A 21043-nucleotide genomic window follows, 5' to 3' on the forward strand; every position below is an offset into this window, starting at 1 on the left:
TTTGAAGAGTCATAACAAATAGCATGGAAACACCCAAGAAAAACAAGTTTCATTTGAAATGTATATTTATCATGCCAAATTATATTGAAATAAATGAAAATTTGAGAAGTGATGATTCTACTTTATAAATACTAGACTCACTTGTAACATTTCTGAAAATTTGTGGAATCATGGATTTCATTCAGTAAAGTTGATGCTCAATCAAATGAAGGCAAATTGTTCAAATTTATTAAGGAATTAGATTCACAATCTCAAAGTAAATGGTATTTCCCTGGCTTAGGCCTTCACCATTTTTCTTAAATCACCTTTTGCAAGTAAGGGAACTGTCCATAAACATTCCCCAAAACCTAAAACCCAAAATTAGAACCATACTAAATACTAAGCTTTGAAGATATAATAATAGCACAGAGAGAAACAAAATGTATTTAAACAACTTCAAGAGGATCTCTATCCTTTGCTGACACAATTACTTCTATTTTCTGGTCAAACAAGTCTTGGAGACGTGGCTGAAGAGTCTGGAGATATCCACGCTCACAGTTTGAGTGGTCTGTAAGCACCACCGAAGACCTCTGGTGAGTGGCATCAAGCACTTCGTGATGAGACATCTCTCCAGTCAGCCACAGATCTGCTTTGACTCCACGCAACACTGATGATCCTGAACCAGCACATACTGCTACACTCTGAATCTTCGAACCTGTGTATCAATGTCAAAATGTTTAGGGAAAGGAGGACTTACTGATTGGATGCAAAAATGTTACTATTTAGGAATGTAATGTACATCACTGTTAAGTGGAAGGTCTTTGGTCTATTAACCTAAAGTAAATCATTATTACAGTTCTTTAAACCACCCCATACCCATACCCATACCCATACCCATACCCACACCTACACCTACACCTACCCCCCCCTACACCTACACCTACACCTACACCTCACCTACACTACACACACACACTACACTACTACACCTCACTACAACTGCATGATACACAACACACACACAACACTGTTACTATAAGCATGATAAAAATTTAACTAACACTGAATGATGTCTAATCACTCCATAAGCCTGGGTCTCTAGTAGCCCAGTTAATTAATGAAACTTTTCCGATGTTCAAGACATCATACCTACCTTCTCTGTGAAGCTGAATCACACAAAGATCACCCATCTTACACAATGTGATTTGGGTGATATACATAATTTTCTCTACAAGTAAGTTGGTTATTGGAAATTTCAAATTTAAAGAAAAGAAACTAACTAGGTCTGACACAATGGCAACAGGAAATAATTGCAGTGCAATTGCTGCAATGCCAGGATTAGTATCATAACATTAGGAGAATATTTTTCCATGCTTGTCTTTGATTATGGATTTATTGTTCTTCAATTCCAAATAAGGGTTTAGCCCAACTTTAGAAAGCTGAAGTGTAGAAGACGAGCCATAAAACCCAGTACCCAGAAAAGATAGGCTCCACTGTTATTGCATTTTTTGATACCACCCTGAATATCTTAGACTTACATGCTGAAAATTACCATTTCATAAAATGCTTCTGGGAAAATGCTGTGCTCTTTTTTATTTTTTTGTGCAATGTCTCTGCATATGCAAGGCTCTGATAGTGCTTAGCCACAAATTAGGCAATTAGCAGACCTGTGATTTTACCTTTCCTTGAATTGGTAGGATTTTTTTGTTTTTTTTTACAATGCTATGAATATCAGTGGTGTTATTTCTATTATAAAGATTATAATTACTATAATGTTATCAATATTAGTAACAGCAAAATAAGATAACATTAAACATTTTGTAAATCAAGGAAAAGGGTAAACAAGAGGGACAGGCAGTACTTGTAATTGGCTCACTGGTGACTTGGTACAAGTGTAGCCATCTAATTAGCATTTTTTTGAAAAAGCAAGAAATCACTTAATCAAAGCCAATAAATGTTATGCTAACGTAAATTATCCAAACTAATCCAGATTTCAATACGTAAGAGGGTACCTTTCAACTTTTACTCAAGCTGTAATTTTTGACCAATGGAAATATGACTGGTGGGCAGAACATGCATTTCTCATTTCAATATCTCCAAATTGCATTCATATTACAGAACTGCAGAGTTGCACTTTTTCCTTGTTTAAAAGCTCAGTAATAAAAAGGGATATGACCATGTTCTGCCTTACTGCACTTAATGAGAGAGAGAGAGAGAGAGAGAGAGAGAGAGAGAGAGAGAGAGAGAGAGAGAGAGAGAGAGAGAGAGAGAGAGAGAGAGAGAGAGAGAGAGAGAGAGCTACCCCTCCCTCCCTCCGCCCCTCTCTCTCTCTCTCTCTCTCTCTCTCTCTCTCTCTCTCTCTCTCTCTCTCTCTCTCTCTCTCTCTCTCTCTCTCTCTCTCTCTCTCTGCCACAGAATGGTCTCATATGCCTTGGAGTCTTACAAAACAAGCCCATGAGAATCATTCTTAGTAGTCCAATGACTACTAAAGTTCTTACCATAAAGAAAAAGCTAGACCAGCTATACAGGAGTCACTATACTGACTACCCTCTCATATGGGAATACCAACCTGTAACAAGGTGAATCACTTGGCAAAACAATCACTTTCCCATTCAGTACCATTATCTCTTAAACAACTGAATAAATGTGTTATTAGCTATCTTCAAGATTATGAGGGCCAGGTATGGATCACCGGAAAACTGAAAAAAGATGAACATGGTACTATCTGGCATTATGAAAGTACTGCAGGGATATCTGATATAGACAAACCCTATAAAGTCTATAACGGACTGTCTCGGAGAGAGCAGGTTAACACTAACCAGGCTATGCATAGGATTTCAGTACACTATGCATTGTGTACCGGATGCAGTTTTGGAGGCAAAGCCAATCTCATATCATCACTGCAAAATGTGCAAGGTGCCCAAGTTGCATAATCATACACATTATTGACTTTGTTGCTCAAAAACTGCATCCTATCAATCAAACAGCACTGTCCAGAGACCAGCACTTATTGATTACATTAATTTTATTAAAAAACACTGGTCTTGTCTTTGATGTGATTAGTGGTATACAAGTTTTTTTTTACCAACTAGATGATATGTGAATAATATAAGCACAATGGCACAGCCAGTTTGAATAGATGCTATAGATTCTTACCTTGGCTTTTTGCAAGGCATGTACACTGTTCTGTAAATACAATTTAACAAATCAAGTCAATCAAATCTCTCTCTCTCTGCCTCTCTTTCTCTTTCTTTCTCTCTCTTTTCTCTCTCTCTCTCTCTTCCCTTTCTCTCCCCCTCTCTCTCTATCTCTTTTCCCTTCTCTCCCTTTCTCTCTCTTCTCTCTCTCTCTCTCTCTTTCCCTCTCTCTCTCTCTCTCTTTTCCCTCTCTCTCTCTCTCTCTTTTCCCTCTCTCCCTCTCTCTCGCTCTCTCTCTTTTCCCTTCTCTCTCTCTCTCTCTTTTCCCTCTATCTCTCTCTCTCTCTCTCTCTTTTCCCTCTCTCTCTCTCTCTCTCTCTCTCTCCTTTCCTCTCTCTATCTCCCTCTCCCTCTATCCACTATGAGAGTAAATTCACATTTAAAAATTATTTAAAAAGCTGTACTTCTCCTTTTAAGGCAAGTTTGACAGCAGTTGGTCTTCTGTAAGTAACAAAGAAAAGTAAGAAAATCACTAACCTAATGTTGCTCCATGAGCAAGGGCTAATCTGACATATGGAAGACCCAGGTGGGCTTTGATCCTGCCAATCGCTTCTGTTATGGTCATCGGCCTCAACAGCTGGCATTTCCTTCCCATTCCATGACCAACAATGGGCACCTATTGTAAAGTGAGATTTCAATTGCAATTATCATCACAGTAAATATTATTCTTAGCAATAGCATTTCCATCATCATTCGTAATTAATATCATTATCTCCTTTTTTGAGATACTCAAGTATATTCAATAAGAATATTCAAAGCTAAAGTCATAACAGATATTAAAATCTACGATAGCATCTCATATGAAACAATGTGTTTTAATTTTGCATAATTCCTTATGGAACCTGAATGCGCATGGTGAAAAACAAAAGACCTCACATTCTCCAGTTTTGAGATAGTCAGTGGCTTGGTGGTGGCTCCATCGAGGCTTACAATGGCTGGTAAGGTATTCTCATTACACAGAATTTCAACACAGCTGCCATTTGTCCTGCAAGAGAGTAAATGATTAATGACAAAAACTAGAAAAAGTAAAGAGGAAAAAAGGCATGGAAGACAGGGAAAGCAAGGGAAAAAGACTTTCCACCCTAAAGAAATGGAATAAATGTAGGGGGGAAAAAAGCACAACAAAGAAATATCTTAGGTTATTCATATAACCGAGAGAGAGAGGAGAGAGAGAGAGAGAGGGGGGGGAGGGAGAGAGGGAGAGAGAGAGAGAGGGGAGAGAGATAGAGAGAGAGAAAGATCTCTATTTATGGATAAGTCTATCTTTGTGTTATTACAACAGTGTCTGTTCATCTCTACCTATCTCACTGTAAAAACTAATTACACAGGAATTATTTTGTTATTTTCCTCTGAGAGGCATAGCATGTTTTTAAAACTACATACATATGAGTAAAAACTTTTTGATAAAGTTACTGCTAAGATACAATTAAACTTTTACATAATAAACAGGTTTGAAGGTTCCCTAAATATCTATCACATTCATTTGTTTGGTGTTTGTAGAATATAACTTATTCTGAATATCTAAATATGTAAAAGTCACATATTTCATGTCTAGTTTGATCTATCGCCACAGCAAATTCAAGAAAAAATACTAATTTTATGAATTCTACAACATAGAAAACACTAAATGATATGCAAAAATCCCCTTGCATTATCCATGGAATTAATATCCTTGCATTTACCATAAATAAGCAATAAACTGCCTACTCATAAAAGGATAATAAATTGAAAAAGTATTATCTAACTTGTGATTTTTTTTCTGTTATATATTCCTTTATATCTCCTTTATAAAGTCACCCTAGAATGGGTAACAGATTTATCTCAGTTCTTAGAGGAGAAATGCCTTTCATTCAAAACTGGCTTGATTTCAATGCTAGGCAACAAATCCTTATTCATATGGACTAACAGATCTGGCTGTGTTTGGTTAACTGTAGAAACCCATTCACAGGTACCTTGTAACATTCTGAGACTTGCCAAGATGACCGGCAAACTTGTCCCTTAGTTCCAAGGCTTCAGTTTCATCAGCTGCAGTGACAGTTACCTTGTGACTAAAGGGTGGGGAGGCTGTGCTTGCTTGTATTGGGCTCACTGACCCCTCACCTGGTTTGAAAGAAATGTATGCACATTCACATAAAAAAAAAAAAATAACAGTAATATTAACCCAAAGCTGCCAGGGATGACATCTATGTACATGCCATGCTCACTAGAGTTTCATTTATCAATACTTTTTACACATTGATGGCTCCACCAGTACTAAGTCACCAATGAGCCAATTACAAGTACTAACTCTTTCTGGTATGTAATATTGCAGTTAGTAATGTCAATAACACTATGATAATTATATAATGTCTATAATAAAAACAACAAAATTTATATTGACAACACTAGTAAAACAAAAATTTTCCTGCAAACTCAAAGGAAGGTGAAATCAGGTGATGTCACAAGGTCTACTAATTGACTCCTTTGTAGCTAAGAACTTGCAGAGCCATCTATGCGCAGAGACAAAACAATACTACAGTGAACGTAACATTTTTCCTGGAGGCTCTGGGTTAACAATAAACTGGAAGAAATTTTTGTTGCTCTGTCATATGCATTTACTAAACATATAATGAGCTTATCGTTCAGAATACACTGTGTTTTCTCACTTGTAACATTTATCCTTTTTTTTTCATATTTCCATGTTCTCCAAGAAAGAGAGAGAGAGAGAGAGAGAGAGAGAGAGAGAGAGAGAGAGAGAGAGGGAGAGGGAGAGGGAGAGGGAGAGGGAGAGGGAGAGGGAGGGAGGGAGAGGGAGGAGGGGAGGAGGAGAGAGAGGAAGAGAGGGAGAGAGAGAGAGAGAGAGGAGAGGGAGAGAGAGAGGAGAGAGAGAGAGAGAGAGAGAGAGAGAGAGAGAGAGGAGAGGAAGAGAGAGGAGAGAGAGAGAGAGAGAGAGAAGAGAGAAGAAGAGAGAGAGAGAGAGAGAAAGAGAGAAGGAGAGAAGAGAAAAGAAAAGCGAAAATAAAAAAGGTCCATGTAATATTCACAATAACTAGTATGGAATAAGAAAATAAATACTGCCATATGAATAGGATGAAATGAGTAAAATTTCCTCTATGGCTAAATGCAAAAGTTTGAACTGTCTAGTTTCAGCTTTCTTATCTTCGTCACAGTTAAACTATATAAAACCATTTGGTTTACCCTGATGACCCGTTTCCCCAGCTTCAAACCTAAAGAAAGCCATGGTCAGTGGTCACTTTTATATGGTCATCCACTTGGCTCTGAACTCCACAGTGATACACATCGTAAACATGTGTCTATATTTATTAATTCTTGAAAATGGTGAAAATCAAGTAAAACACTTAGTGATTACATAAATGAAGTGAAGTGACCTGATTGAATTGTAAAGTGATTTAGTGACTTAATATAACAGTACAAGTTATTATCTCAACTTATTTCAGCCTCCATATAAGGGTGGAAGAACCCAAGTCTGCACAACCTAGCTGCATTCCCTGGGCTGTATTACCCTGGACTACAGCATCCCAGTCTTTACTACCATGGCTGCATACTGTGGTTGCATACCCTGGGCTACAGCATCCCAGTCCGCACTACCGTGGCTGCATACTGTGGTTGTATACCCTGGGCTGTATAACCCTGGGCTACAGCATCCCGTTCTCTACTATCCCATGCTGTATGACCCCAGACTGGACTACATTGGACTTTATAATATATATATATATCTATGTGCAACAGTGATTCTTGTTTGTGTTTTGTTTGTGTATACCTATTGAATATATATATTGAATATAATACTAAGTTTACTATTTCCCTTTGACGCAATCTATTCCCCAGAGGATATAAGAAAAGAACAAAAGAGGTTAGCTCATGATAATATCTGACAAGTATATCAAACAATACTTTATTGAATGAAATACTATATGAATTATTCAATGAGAAGAAACCTTGGGCATACGGCCAACTGTGTACATCAAAATCCAAAGCAGATAGTACATATACCTGGGTACAAAGGGTTAGTTGCAGCTGGGAGTGAGGAGGGCAAAGAAGAATGGTGTTCTTTGGGGTGTTATGATGCCCTATGAACAGAAGGAATAATAAGTACAAGTGGTCTAAGGGGTGTATGAAGCTGAGAAATGTAAAAAGACTTAAATCTGGTCATTAAAAAATATAATTTCTAAGATACAGCTCAGCGCATGAGAAAGAGCGAGGGATCAATTTTCCTTCTGATTACATATAATAATAATAATAATAATAATAATAATAATAATAAAAAAGAAAATAGCTATTGTCTTAGGTGAGTAAAAAATAAAAGGAAGAAAGAAGGAAAAGAAATCATTCCAAAATCACCTTGTCTTTTGTATTAATTTTTTATAAATGAACACATCTTTCAACTAAAATGCAGAAAAACAAACATCATCTCATAATCAACGAAAAGTAAAAGAACAGCTCCTGCATCCCAATACATACCAAAAGCCTCAATTAGCCAATCATTCACGCCTCCCTTTAGAGCATCATAGGAAGTATGAGGTGAATATACGGCAATGCCCTTCTCCAGGCACCTTGCAGCAATGCGTTCCTGTAAGGCAAGGGTTTTTATCTTTATACATTTCTATAAAAAAGAAGAAAGATGGAAAGAAGGATAGAGGGAGTTGTCATTCTTTTCTATGATTGTTTAACTCTAGTATAAATAACCCAAAACTTCCGAAACAATACAAGGAAATGATCAACAACATTTCCTACCGTTTTAACCCACGGCCAAATTCACAGCTCAGGTTGTAAGCTTAAATTACATTCTAAGTTAACTCACTTTCATAGGTCATGCCATTAAAGTTTATAACAAAGTCTACGATAAAAAAAAGAAAAAAAAAAAAAAAGAAAAGAAGAAGAAAGAAGAAAAAAAATAAAAGTGGTTGAACACCAAATGTAAACGAAATTAACAAAAAGCTAAACTGGGTAGCGCATGGGTGCAAGCACTCCCAGGCTAATATCAACCTAATTGTAAATTTCATTACAATTACAATCACCTTCCAAGCTTTGCAGGTGATTCTCTTGATAGGTCTAAACAACGGAGGATGATATGACAGGATGAAGTTTACGTCGAGCGTCTCCGCCTCATCCATCACTGCTTCCGTCAGGTCGTTTGTGAGTAACATCTTCGTAATGTCTCTAGAGTGTGAATTAGAAAATTTAAATGATACTGAAACCTTTGTTTGATTCAACTGCAAAACAAGAGCATGCATGTAATAACTCATTACAAAAGAAGGAAAATATTATAAAATATATATTTTTGGAGTGTCACAATAGGTACAGAAATGAACTTCAATATAATCATAAGTTACTATGGATAGATTCAAGTGCCAAGATGGGTAGGAATAGGAAAATAAGAAATCATGAAAGATTTCAATCTTCAACACCTACTCATGGCAAAGTGAAAAAAAAAAACGTTATTCTTTATTCAGATAGAAATGAACGGATAAATGTGAATAACTATATCTATATTACAGTACATATATCTAAAATCCTAAAATCCTTTTTTTGGTACTTGTAATGCATACGTTTTGAACTTTTGTAGTTTAGCATTCACTAGTCCTGCATTTTACTGGTTTAGGGACCTGAAGCTGGTGACTTGCAAGGGTAATACTTGACTAACTGTGCTACCACCACAGCTTATTTTTCCTGGTTATTGCTACAATTACTTGATTACCAAGATCTTCCCTCTATATAAACTATTAGAGAGACAGTATACATGATAAATTATCATTTCCTTTTTACTAAGCCCACTTACTTTGAAGATCTGTTCCACTAGTACCTATGTGATTCCAAGCTGGAACTTGTGGGTTTCAATCTGTATCGACTTAAGAATGATGTAGCTCAATAATATGATCAATTGCATAGGCTGGTTCTCAGTGGTGCCTATTATAGTCTGTTCATCTGACTCTGATATCTAAGACCTAGAAAACAGTGATTTTTGTTTGTTTGCTCACTGGACAGGGCAACTCTGAGAAGCCTTGTAAATTTACAGTTTCCAAGAAAATCTAAGCTGACTATAAAGGTTTATAAAGTGATGAGTAACAACAATGTGAATTCAGACATGCAAGTTGTCCCATCAATATTATCATCATCATAATTATTGTTATTACTATCATTCATATCACCATTATCATTATTATAATTGTCATCATTATCATTATTACTATTATTATCATTACTATCACTGCCATTTTTATTATTATCATTATCAATATTAATTTTATTGTTATCATTATCATTAGTATTATCATTTTCATTATCATGATTACCATTACCATTATTAATATTATGATCATTATTGCTGTTAATGCCATCTAAAGCTGCCTCTGCTTGAATGATGCTGGGTCATGATTTTTTCATTATGGGCTGTCATTCATGTTTCCACACTTCACATGTGACATGCTGTCTGGCATCAACCAATCACAGAAATGTCCCTCCAGCTATTAGACTTAAGTGAACAGATCATAACCTTGTGAGAGTCACTATTGCTTACATTTTAATGACCTTTCAGGAGCACAATCTCAGTAAAAAACCTTGGTATACTCAGGTTTTAAAGAATTATTCCAATTTTATTTCACCTGGCTCTAAACATGTCATTTGTCAAACTTCTTTTTTTCAACATGGAGTATGAAATACTACAACAGAATGGTTGTATCTAATCATCAGATGATTCTACTACACAAACTCACTTGATAGTTAAAGAAGACACTTTACAATGATGTTCATTATAATAAATTCACGGAATACACAAGAGTAATTACCTCCTGGTATACGGTTCCACCAGCAGCCCCACATTATCCCAAGACTCTGCAAGTGATGTGGGTGCGAGGCTGTTGAGACAGCTTACCACTTCATTGATCTTCATGCTGAGGATGCAAGATTACCTATAAATAAGAACTATCAAATAACTCAGGACAGTGCACTCCGAATTTTATCTTTTCTGATAAGCTATCTCAGTACTGCAAGTTCCTCTTTCTAGGAATTTTTTTTAAAGACTAATAATGACCAAATGCATGACTGAAAATGATACATTATGATGGAGAAAAAAAAAATTACAGATCTTCTAGAACAAAAATTATGAGAAATATTATGACATAATGCTTACTCAGGACAATCAATTGATTCCTTGATAATGTTGCATGAAATAGTATGAAAATGCCACTCACCTGTATGATCTTACTTGAATGTGTTTGCTAAAATAGCTGAATAAACTGTAAGTATTCTTGATCATGGAGTGGCCCTTGACCTCTCTGGAAAAAGAAAAGGAAAATCTCCGTCAACAGTACGATTAATATCCGTATCTAAATTTAACACATCCATGTAGCCTACTTCTCCAAGTGATGCAACAAAAACCTATGTCATTTCCTTCTACTAGCACGAAAACAGAAAAGAGAGAAATGGAAGCTAATAATTGCTAACCACTGTCTGACATGGCCTCTAATGAAGAAAGGTAAAACCCTGTTCTGTGTTGATACTATGGTAGGAAAACCCACAATGCAAAAACTAGATTTACTGAAAATGAGACTACAGTTTTGAAATCCACCTGGATTCTGTCTTCCAGTGTTTGCATTGTGGGTTTTTCTAAGAAGGCCTCTGATACAATAGGTGGGGGAAGAGTGAGATGTGAGAGCCAATCTCCTCGAAAAGTGTTTACCTCATACACGATACATGACAATCTACACTATATGAATAAAGGATTCCATAACTAACAAGGTGTGCAGTATTGAAGAAATCTAGATGGATGTGAATAATCTTGGGCTATTATGTTTGGGCACATTTATTGAATGTGGGAAACAAGGATGAATTTTTGTTGTTCACCAGCAAAGAAATGAACTTGTGAGGGAAGATGAAGGAGAGGGAGGGAGGGAGGAGGTAGGGAAAGAGGGAGAGGGAGATGGATATGGAGTTGGAGAGGAACAGGTTACCATAGAGGGCGAAGGAGAGGGAGAGAAAGGAAGGGAAAGGGAGAGGGAGAGACAAAAAGAGGAGAGAGAGAGAGAGAGAGAGAGAGAGAGAGAGAGAGAGAGAGAGAGAGAGGAGGAGATGAGGAGTGAGTGAGGAGTGAGTGAGTGAGGAGTGAGGAGTGAGTGAGTGAGTGTGGTTGATGGTGTGTTGTTGTGTTGTATGGTGGAGTGGATGTGAGGTGAGTGGTGTGTGGGAGTGTGTGTGTGTGTGTGTGTGTGTGTGTGTGTGTGTGTGTGTGTGTGTGTGTGGTGTGTGTGTGTGTGTGTGTGTGTGTGTATGTGTGTGTGCATGCATGCATGTCATATGTGTGTGTGTGAGAGAGAGACTAACTGTGCTTGTGTGTGAGAAGTCATCCAAAAGCAGTTCAGAGTTTATTGGCATGCCTTAATTGGTACAACTACAAATTTATTCATTCACTGAAAAATTTCTGCTGCGTCAACATCTATGGCCATTAGTGGCATAAACAAAATGTGGCTTTAAGGTGGGGCTTGAGGGGGTAAAGTTTTTTGATTCAGTAAGGCAATGTTTGTGGATTTCCAGAATAGTCATTGGTTATAAATAAACAAATGTACCAGGCATCAAAGGTTACAGCAGCATTATGGTAAAGTATAGTGACAAAATGGGCAAATACGAGTTAACAATTTGGATAACTGGACAGAGGAAGGGGATGAAGAAGAGAAAGGAAAAGAAAAGGAGGAGAAGAAAGGACCATGCAAAATTAGTTACATACATCAGACCCCTGTCCCCCCCCCCTCCAAGCCCCCCACAGGAACAACAAGCAAGGGATTGGGGGAGGGGGTACAAGTACAAAGACTAAAACTGACTGTAAATGAAATGTGTAACTTCTGTTCATGTCACTCTGTAACTCAAAGGTGAAAACTCATTTCCAAGACTAGAAACCAAGCATTAGGAATAGGTGGTGAGCAAGAGAATACTTTCATAATAATGTGGTTGTTGACGTTTGCCAGAAATCCCTAAGGATAACGTGCCAGGTGGGTGCTCAACAGCTGTACAGATATGTCTTGTTTCAAGAATATACTGTACATGGTTTGTCCCGTACCTATGTATATGTGAGTCTTAAGATTGTAATTATATATAAGAAATAGATAAATATTACAATCATTTGTCAAGCTACTATAACCAACTCCACTGATATGAGTTATTGAATCTGGCAAGAGCAGCAGATAAAATAATCATAAAACATTAGGTATCATACAGAGCAATGATAACAGATGCTACAATAATTCAATCATAGCAAATACCAAAATACAGCCTACCTGTGAAGTTCTAACCACACAATCTGACTAATCCATGTTGCTAAATGTAAAATGACAGTAAACAGACATCAGTCTTTTATGTCTGTGTACAACAATCATGAATCAAAGAAGCTATTTAAAAACCAAAGAATATGAGAATTTAACACTTTCTGCATGAACAAAGAATAAGATGTATAAACTGCTTGAAGAAGGGGAGGTATGGCTTAGTAAAAATTCATGTGTGTCTCCCAATTCACAAGTGGCTAAAAGAAAGTGAGAGAGAGAGAGAGAGAGAGAGAGAGAGAGAGAGAGAGAGAGGGAGGAGGAGAGAGAGAGAGAGAGAGAGAGAGGAGAGAGAGAAGAGAAAAAAGGAAAAGAGAAGAAGAGAGAAAGGAAAGAAAGAAAGAAAGAGAAGAGAGAGAGAGAGAGAGAGAGAGAGAGAGAGAGAGAGAGAGAGAGAGAGAGAGAGAGAGAGAGAGAGAGAGAGAGAGAGAGAGGGAAGTAAACACGAGAAAGAAATAAAAGAATGACAAAACAGGAAAAAGCAAGTAAGAAAAAGAGAAAGAAGAAACGAAAAAAGAGAAGGAAAGAAGAAATTAGAAAAGTAAGAAGTAGAAAGCAAGGAAAAAGTAGGAAAGAGGAAGAAAGAAAGAGAAAGAAGAGGGAGAAAAACCAAAAGAGTGAAAAAGAAATAAATAAAAAGAAAGAAAAGGAAAACAGGAAGAAAGGAGGAGAGACAATTAGAGAAAAGGATGGAAGAAAAAAGAAAGATGAAAAGAGAAAGAATCAGAGAGCAAAACAAAAGGAAGAGATAAAAAGAAAATTGAGACAGATATGAAAGAAAATGAAAATAAGACAAAAGACAGAAAAGGAACAAAGATAGAAAGATGATAAAGTGATGGAAAGAGAGAGAGAAATACAAAAAATAACCAAAACAAAATCTGCTTATTCTTTCATTTATTCTTTTGGGATTTTGTCAAGTTTCTCCTGCTTCACCATTTTCATTATCGTTACTATATACACATTCTACCAATACATTTTAAAATCCACTTTGCAGTAATCCCTATCAGATACAATATGCATTGCAATATCTGTATACATAAAACTGTACGTGATTTTTGGTAATTCACTCATTCACATTTATTCTTTGATATTAACCATGTATTTATATATATACTATTAGTCTATATATAACGAATAACATAATATCATTACAACGAGTATGTGACAGGTTTAGAAAACAACTGTACAGTCTATTTATCTTTATTTACATCTGTAGTACAACAACAGCTCATATACAAATTGGTTATTCATAATAAACTTGCAACAAAGCCAATTTTTATGTGCACATAGCTAAAAGTACAGTTAAGTCTGAGCAAAACATCAAAATAGCTATTAATGGTGCATGCAAAGATTTTTTTTTTTTTTTTTTTTAGTAATGTGTGATTTGCTCTACTACAACCAGTAAACCAATTTCTTGCAAGTCTTAAACAGCTTAAAATATTTTACTGAAATCCCATAATTTTACAGATCCATCATCACTACACGATGCTAGCAATCCAAGAACTGTAGGATTCCATTGCACACTGTTCACGTCCTCTGAATGGGCCTGCGGCATTGTCAAAATCAAATCAAAGACTGGAGCATTTTTATCTGAATTAGGCTGTTCTTTAAATATGCGAATGGTGTCATCACCACTACAAGTTGCAATGGCTCCTGTGAGTGGGCACCAGGATATATCATAGATAGTGCGCTTGTGATATCCTGATAGGGTACAGACGCATTCCACACTGGTTCTTTTTCTGGTGTGGCTACTCCTTCGCTGTTGCCAGGCAAATATTCCTGCCATATCTTGACGGTGCGGTCGTCTGAACATGAAGCCAGACGATGACCACTGCTATCAAATGCAAGGCTCCATACTGTTGATTCATGCCCATTGAGTGTGCAGAATACACCCCAGTCATCACTCTCCTCTCTATAAAGTTTAATGCCGTTATCGTATGATCCAGATGCAAGGATTTCTGCATTGGGATGGAATACAACTTTTTTCACATCCTGGGTATGTGAAGGCATCACTGACACGCACTCATAGTCATCATCCTCGCCCACTTCCCAAACCCAGACAGACTTGTCCCTTGAGCATGTTGCTAGAAGAGAACCTGATGCAGACCAAGCTACACTTTTCACTTCATTCTCATGACCTTCCAACGTGGCAGTGCATTCAATATCGCCAGTCTTACAGTCCCATATGTTAACAGTCGCATCAAAACTGGCTGAAGCAAAATAATTACCACACGGAGACCAAGATACACATCGCACTGTGCGTGAGTGGGCCTCAGAGAGGACTTCCTTGCTAACCCAAGTATCCCCTTCTTGGTTCCACAGACGGATTGACCGGTCTGAACCACACGAGGATAGAATAGTGCCTTTTGGGTTCCACGAAACACTCCACACACGATCCTTGTGGCCTGTCAATGTTGCCAGAGAGGTGGCCATCCTGCCTTCCACCAGTCTGCAAGTAAAAAAATAAGCATGTCATGCTGACGCCTTACTTTGCTCACGGGGGAAATCTGTCTCAGTCAATTCATGTTCACTTTTCTCTTTTAAATAGAAGTAGTTCTCCTTGAACTACAAACATATAGGAGAAATAAGGAAGAAAAAGAAAGAGAGGCAGAGAGCAAAGGGGGAGGGGAGGCCATCAGCACCTCCCAAGCATGCTGGTACATCATAATGATACATGACGTTTGATTGATATGTAACATATATTCCATATATGCATGTTACCAAATGAAACCATCAACTTGTGCATTTCCCCAACATAAAGATTTAAAATACTATTTATATTCCCAGCAAGCAAGATCTGCCTCTATCACCACTACATTCCATCTGGTGTTTTGAAGGAAAGATCGTCTGTAGGATATGAAGCATTTCCCGTGTCTTCAATTCTTTGTAAATCTGGCTGCATAAACAGTACAGCTTCTTCTCTGAACCTCTTCAATCAAAGGTTTCACTTTAAAAAAAAATCTTCTTTGTAATTTGTCTTGAAATTGACTGTTTAATCCAGCGATGTGGAGTCCAACTTAAGTAATTAGTCTATCTATAAATGGAGATGGAGCCACAGGCACCATAAATTGAGGAACTTTACTTGTTGCTGTAATTCTCTCTCTCTCTCTCTCTCACACACACACACACACAACACACACACACACACACACACACACACACACACACACACACACACATACACACACACACACACACACACACACACACACACACACACACACACACACACACACACACACACACACACACACACACAAGCATTCTCTCTTCTCTCTCTCTCTCTCTCTCTCTCTCTCTCTCTCTCTCTCTCTCTCTCTCTCTCTCTCTCTCTCTCTCTCTCTTCGAGATTTATCTACCTATCTATCTCTCTATATATAATGAGAGAGATCAATCTCTCTATCTATCAATCTCTTTATTTTTCTATCTCATTCACAACCTGTCAATGGTGGTGTTCAAAAAGTGTGAAAGAGGCAGAGGACTATTACCTCTTTTCCTTGGTCACAATGAACGGCTTTTTGATACTCTTAATGTATGCACTGAGTGCCATGAACGCATCTGTCAGTTGCAAGTGTAACTGCTTGGTAGTCTTTATTACATCAAAATATCCACACATGATACACAAGTTTCAAAGACATTATCTGTTGCAATCATTGTATGCAATGCATCAAAAATGCAAATCAAATATTTACATATCGGTCTGGATATTTCTGACAATAATATCTCTGTAATACATGCACTGGTATCAGTATTGCTTTAACTATCTATAGAGCCAATGTATTAGAATCGCTTTTACCAATTTTTAAGTATCGATGTATTGCTATTGCCTTAGACAATTCTGTGTGTCGATGTCCATCAATGACTGCAGGAAATATCACTATATTATTGAAGACAATAAGAAAGGAGGAAAGAATGAAAAATGCATATAGGCTTATCTCAACACATTCAATAATAATTACATTGTGCTGAGGTGAAAACTCCTTCTAGCTATGATCCAAGAAATAGCTCACAATCTACTAACACATTTTTCACCTGAAAAATAACATTTTCACTATGGCCATATTTCGATAAACAGTATGTATATGTATATTCCACAAAGTAATACTGACTAGAAGATATAAACTAAGCACATATTAGAGCTGGTGAGCAAGTTAAGGGGTTCAAATGAAGAATTTCATGGAGCAAAGTGTACGGATTGAACAGTTCAACAAAGTGCTCACTAGGAACACAAGAAGATCAAGCAAGAGTATCTAGCCTTTTACCTGTTTCAGTAAGTCACATATTACAGCAAGTTTTTCACAATAAATTCTTTAAATGTCTCTCCTATACAAAACCTGGTTATTATTATTATTATTATTATTATTATTATTATTATTAGTAGTAGTAGTAGTAGTAGTAGTTAGTAGTTAGTAGTTAGTAGTTAGTAGTTAGTAGTTAGTAGTTAGTAGTAGTTAGTAGTAGTAGTAGTAGTAGTAGTAGTAGTAGTAGTAGTAGTAGTAGTAGTAGAAAAAAATTGCCCCATTATAATAACAAATAAGATTAATATTTTGTGTGTATATTTGATGTGATAACCAATTCACTGTTAATTTCCTTCACAAACCACTTCCCATCAAATAGGATTGGGTTACTCATGGGAAATCTCTTTTTTTAGTGAAGGGGAAAGGAAAAAAGAAAGAAAGAAAGAAAGAAAAGGAAGGAAAAAAGAAAGAATGAAAGAAAAGAAAAAAAGAAGAAGAAGAAAAAAATTTATTGGTAAAAGGTTATGTAACTGACTTCTGTCTGATGCAGAATATGTTAGGATAAACAATTCAAAATCAGTGCCTTTGGTAAAGCCTAATCACCCATGGAGTACAATGTAAAGACAATAATTGTATCTATATTTGAACATGTCAGCACTGCTGCAAACACCAAGGACCCACATCATATATTCTAGCAGAATTAAGCTAGAATTGGTTTCTTAACTCAAAATCGCCAGGAAAATGCCGCACCCATTTTAGAATTTTTTTTCTGAAATGTCTCTGCACATAGATGGCTCTGCAAGTGCTTAGCCAGAAAGGAGTCAATTAGTAGACCTTGTGACTTTACCTGATTTCACCTTTCCTTGAATCTGCAGGATATGCTATGAATATCAATGGTGTTAATTCTATTATAGAAATTATAATTACAGTAATGTTATTGACATTAGTACCAGCAATATAGGATAAAGTAAAATATTTCTGAAAATCAAGGAAAAGGGTAAACATGTGAAACAGGTAGTACTCGTAACTGGCTCAATGGTGACTTAGTACAAATGTAACCACCTATGTGCAAAAACAATTAATAAAATAAACTCTCAGTGGGCATGGCATATACGTACATGCTATGCCCGTTGGCTTTGGGTTAGTTGAAGATAACTCATCACAGTACATCATCACCAATATCTATGAATATGATGCATTACAAATAACAAATTACACTGCAACAGCAGTTATTCGATACATTCACATGAGAATTACCACACTCTGACTTGAATCATTTGTTATGTACAGTACTATGGTTTAATCTTAGGTGAAACAGGTAAACCAAACACCAGGTCCTGTTTTACCTGAAAGGTGGTATTTTTTTCCATACAAACATATATTAATCAAAACAAATATGCATTAATCTAATGCTTATCACTGTTAGGCTAGTGTTGAAATACTTCTCTAGCAGGTATTACATAAATCTTTTTATTTAAAACTGGCAGTGGAAAAGTCATTGATGAAAAGTAGATTTCCTTAATATATCAGTTCTAATGTTAAAAAAAAAGAAAGAAAGAAAGAAAGAAAGAAAGAAAGAAAGAAAGAAAGAAAGAAAGAAAGAAAGAAAGAAAAGAAAGAAAGAAAGAAAGAAAGAAAGAAAGAAAGAAAGAAGTAAAGCCATGAAAGCCATACTAAATGTAGCTATACTGATAGCTGAAACTACCTAGGTTTTCAAACAAATGAACAAAAATGAAGATGAGGACCAGACTGCAAACTCTGAATGATAAAAGGTCTTTCTGAATGTTCTGTGTAGTAAATGGGGGTTGACTAAGAGATTTTACACAGTAGATATTTTTATAAGAATTTTGAATATATGAAGTCTTTTAATAAAATATTTAGATTGTTTCTGCTCTAAGAAGTGCAGGCTAAACAGTTATTTTAATCATACCTACTCACTGTGCAGATGCGGCCCCTCAAAATACTCTTTTTAGCCTTATTACCCAAACAACTGGTAATGCTGCAGCCAAGAGCTTACATTTTTTGCACTTTTGATTTTTCATTCAAGCAGCTGACCCTATGAGGATCCTGGTTTGGCATGTTGCTAGGAATGCTTGTAATACTAAGTACTAATGCTGTGTTTGGGACTCCTTGTCTTGCTCACCCAGACAACTTCTCAATGCCACCAGGACAATGAGGCTGCATATGGACTCCTTTGAAGACTGCATATGTATTCCTCCAAAGCCTTCATTACTGATAGTGTAACCAACTTGAAAGCAGACATTATTATACTAGCGTGAGCAGTGCTTTCCGTGACATTCTTCCTTTATTTGTGGCCTCACTGTTTGCATCAGTAGAATATTTCTCGTACTGACTGTAACTCTTTGTCCTCAACAAGAATATCACCTTCAGCTTGCCCTAGCTTAGTGCTTCTATCATGTAAAGATTAACAGCTGGATCCTGTCAATGTCTGTATCATGGGATGTGGAAAAAACGGAAAATTATATATAAACAAGGTTGGTTGCTACATCATATTACTTTTCCCCTCTCAGAGAATATGCAAAATGCTCAATAATAAACAGTATTGGTTAATGTTACAGAGAGCGATGCACAAAGATAGAGGGAAATGGACACAGCCATCTTGTAGCACATAAGAAATAGATTAACAAACAACACAAGTACAGCTGCAGCAGCCTCCTATTTACCGTGTAATGACGAAAATATCTTTTGCATGTCACCGCTCAGAGACCAAATCCACAGAATTTAGAAACAAATTGGTGCCAATATCCAGAAGAAACAATTGAACACTTAACATTACAATGTCCAAGATTTCATTCTGAATGAACCAAATTATTAGAAGCATTAAAAAAGATCAAAATAACTAATCCAAATACTCCTCTACTTATTACAGGGGAAAATCAACCTCCTGCAAAGAAGTACTACATATTAAGACACTTGAAAATCTTCCTTCAAAGAACAAGAATAATAAATATCATATAAAACAGAGATTAAAACCTTCAAACAACAGAGACAAGATTTCAAGAAACAAGATCCAGGGAATATAGACATAAGAAGTCTAAAACCCTATAAAAAAAGAAGAAGAAGAAGAAGAAGAAGAAGAAGAAGAAGAAAAGAAGAAGAAGAAGAAGAAGAAGAAGAAGAAGAAAAGAAGAAGAAAAGAAGAAGAAAAGAAGAAGAAAAGAAGAAGAAAAGAAGAAGAAAAAAAGAAGAAAAGAAGAAGAAAAGAAGAAGAAAAGAAGAAGAAGAGAAGAGAAGAGAAGAAGAAAAGAAGTAGTAAAGAAGAAGAAAAGAGAAGAAAAGAAGAGAAAGAAAAAGAAGAAGAAAAGAAGAAGAAAAGAAGAAGAAAAGAAGAGAAGAAGAGAAGAAGAGAAGAAGAGAAGAAGAACAAGAGAACAAGAGAACAAGAACAAGAACAAGAACAAATCCACAACACCCTCACAAAACCAGAGTGTTGTTTATTACTCTATTCCTTATGCTCTATAAGATGGCTGTGTCTATTTCCCTCTATCTTTGTGCGTCGCTCTCAGGAACATTAACCTAATAAATAATACATGAGGACCAAGGAATTATATAAAAATAATAAGATCAAATATCAAAACTGTAAGTCATGCTTATCACCCCCTTTCGCCTCCCTCTCCCCAAAGTTATCTTAGAGAAAATATAAACATAAGACTTTAACACACTTTACGACTCAACTCCAGTACTGGGAAAATAAAGAGGCATTTAAATCTTAATTGTCAAGCCAGTACATGGTAGTAAACGTGAAAAATAAAGGTCCTTACCCGAACTTTTAGGCAGTTTCGGCGACTTGCTTCTCCCCGTGCCTCGTTTGTCAACAAGAGAGATAACGGGTGTAAATTTTTTTGTTAATTTTTTGACATTAGCAAATATATGTCTACGTCCATTATGAACGAATATATTAGTTATCAACATCAATTTCTAAATTATTAATTTTCTGAGATACTTTATAACATTTATAATGAAAACATATATTCTAAAGTATGCAATGTCACCCTTTTTGTAACTTTTTTGAATAAGCATCACCGGAATTTAATACAGAAAACACGTTTGATCTTTGGTGAATTAAAAACTAAATAAAAGATAAGAATATGTTTTAACAAATACTATATCCACAATACGAGCGTCATCGGTTGCCATGACAACCGCTCGACCCTCAACAGGCAACGCGAACCAGAGAGTATATTGTAATTTTAAACGTAAATAGTATCTCACAAATATAATCTACAAGATGAAGGTGAGTCACAACTTAAACACGCTCAGATTCTACATGTGTGTGGAAATGTCCTTATTGTTAAATGGT

The 21043-nt window shown here is 36.4% G+C and overlaps 2 protein-coding genes across 2 annotated transcripts; both read right to left on the minus strand.

The window, feature by feature from the left end:
- Positions 1 to 213: 213 nt before the first annotated feature.
- LOC119586118 (NIF3-like protein 1) lies at positions 214 to 20568 on the minus strand. Its single transcript, XM_037934845.1, has 9 exons — positions 20505 to 20568; positions 10367 to 10450; positions 9962 to 10066; positions 8195 to 8336; positions 7638 to 7746; positions 5129 to 5276; positions 4053 to 4161; positions 3654 to 3792; positions 214 to 694 (listed from the first exon to the last, which is right to left on the minus strand). Exons 2-9 carry the CDS (start codon positions 10429 to 10431, stop codon positions 426 to 428), a joined length of 1086 nt encoding a protein of 361 aa, XP_037790773.1. The 5' UTR covers positions 10432 to 10450; positions 20505 to 20568; the 3' UTR covers positions 214 to 425.
- On the minus strand, positions 12072 to 16100 carry LOC119575896 (probable cytosolic iron-sulfur protein assembly protein CIAO1 homolog). The gene is made up of 5 exons (XM_037923435.1): positions 15973 to 16100; positions 15301 to 15411; positions 14202 to 14933; positions 13931 to 14118; positions 12072 to 12172 (listed from the first exon to the last, which is right to left on the minus strand). Exons 1-5 carry the CDS (start codon positions 16098 to 16100, stop codon positions 12072 to 12074), a joined length of 1260 nt encoding a protein of 419 aa, XP_037779363.1.
- Positions 20569 to 21043: the final 475 nt, after the last annotated feature.

The sequence above is a fragment of the Penaeus monodon genome, chromosome 1, assembly GCF_015228065.2.
Source record: "Penaeus monodon isolate SGIC_2016 chromosome 1, NSTDA_Pmon_1, whole genome shotgun sequence".
Lineage (NCBI taxonomy): Eukaryota > Metazoa > Arthropoda > Malacostraca > Decapoda > Penaeidae > Penaeus > Penaeus monodon.

Excerpts from the sequence above, each read along its gene's own strand:
- LOC119586118 (XM_037934845.1), bottom strand. The coding sequence starts at position 10,431 with ATGATCAAGAATACTTACAGTTTATTCAGCTATTTTAGCAAACACATT. Across the intron at positions 7,747-8,194 it reads TCACCTGCAAAGCTTGGAAG|GAACGCATTGCTGCAAGGTG; the intron begins GTGATTGTAATT and ends CTTGCCTTACAG. Across the intron at positions 3,793-4,052 it reads CTATCTCAAAACTGGAGAAT|GTGCCCATTGTTGGTCATGG; the intron begins GTGAGGTCTTTT and ends ACTTTACAATAG.
- LOC119575896 (XM_037923435.1), bottom strand. The coding sequence starts at position 16,100 with ATGTGTGGATATTTTGATGTAATAAAGACTACCAAGCAGTTACACTTG. Across the intron at positions 15,412-15,972 it reads ATTGTGACCAAGGAAAAGAG|GTTCAGAGAAGAAGCTGTAC; the intron begins GTAATAGTCCTC and ends TTGATTGAAGAG. Across the intron at positions 14,934-15,300 it reads TTCAAAACACCAGATGGAAT|ACTGGTGGAAGGCAGGATGG; the intron begins GTAGTGGTGATA and ends TTTTACTTGCAG.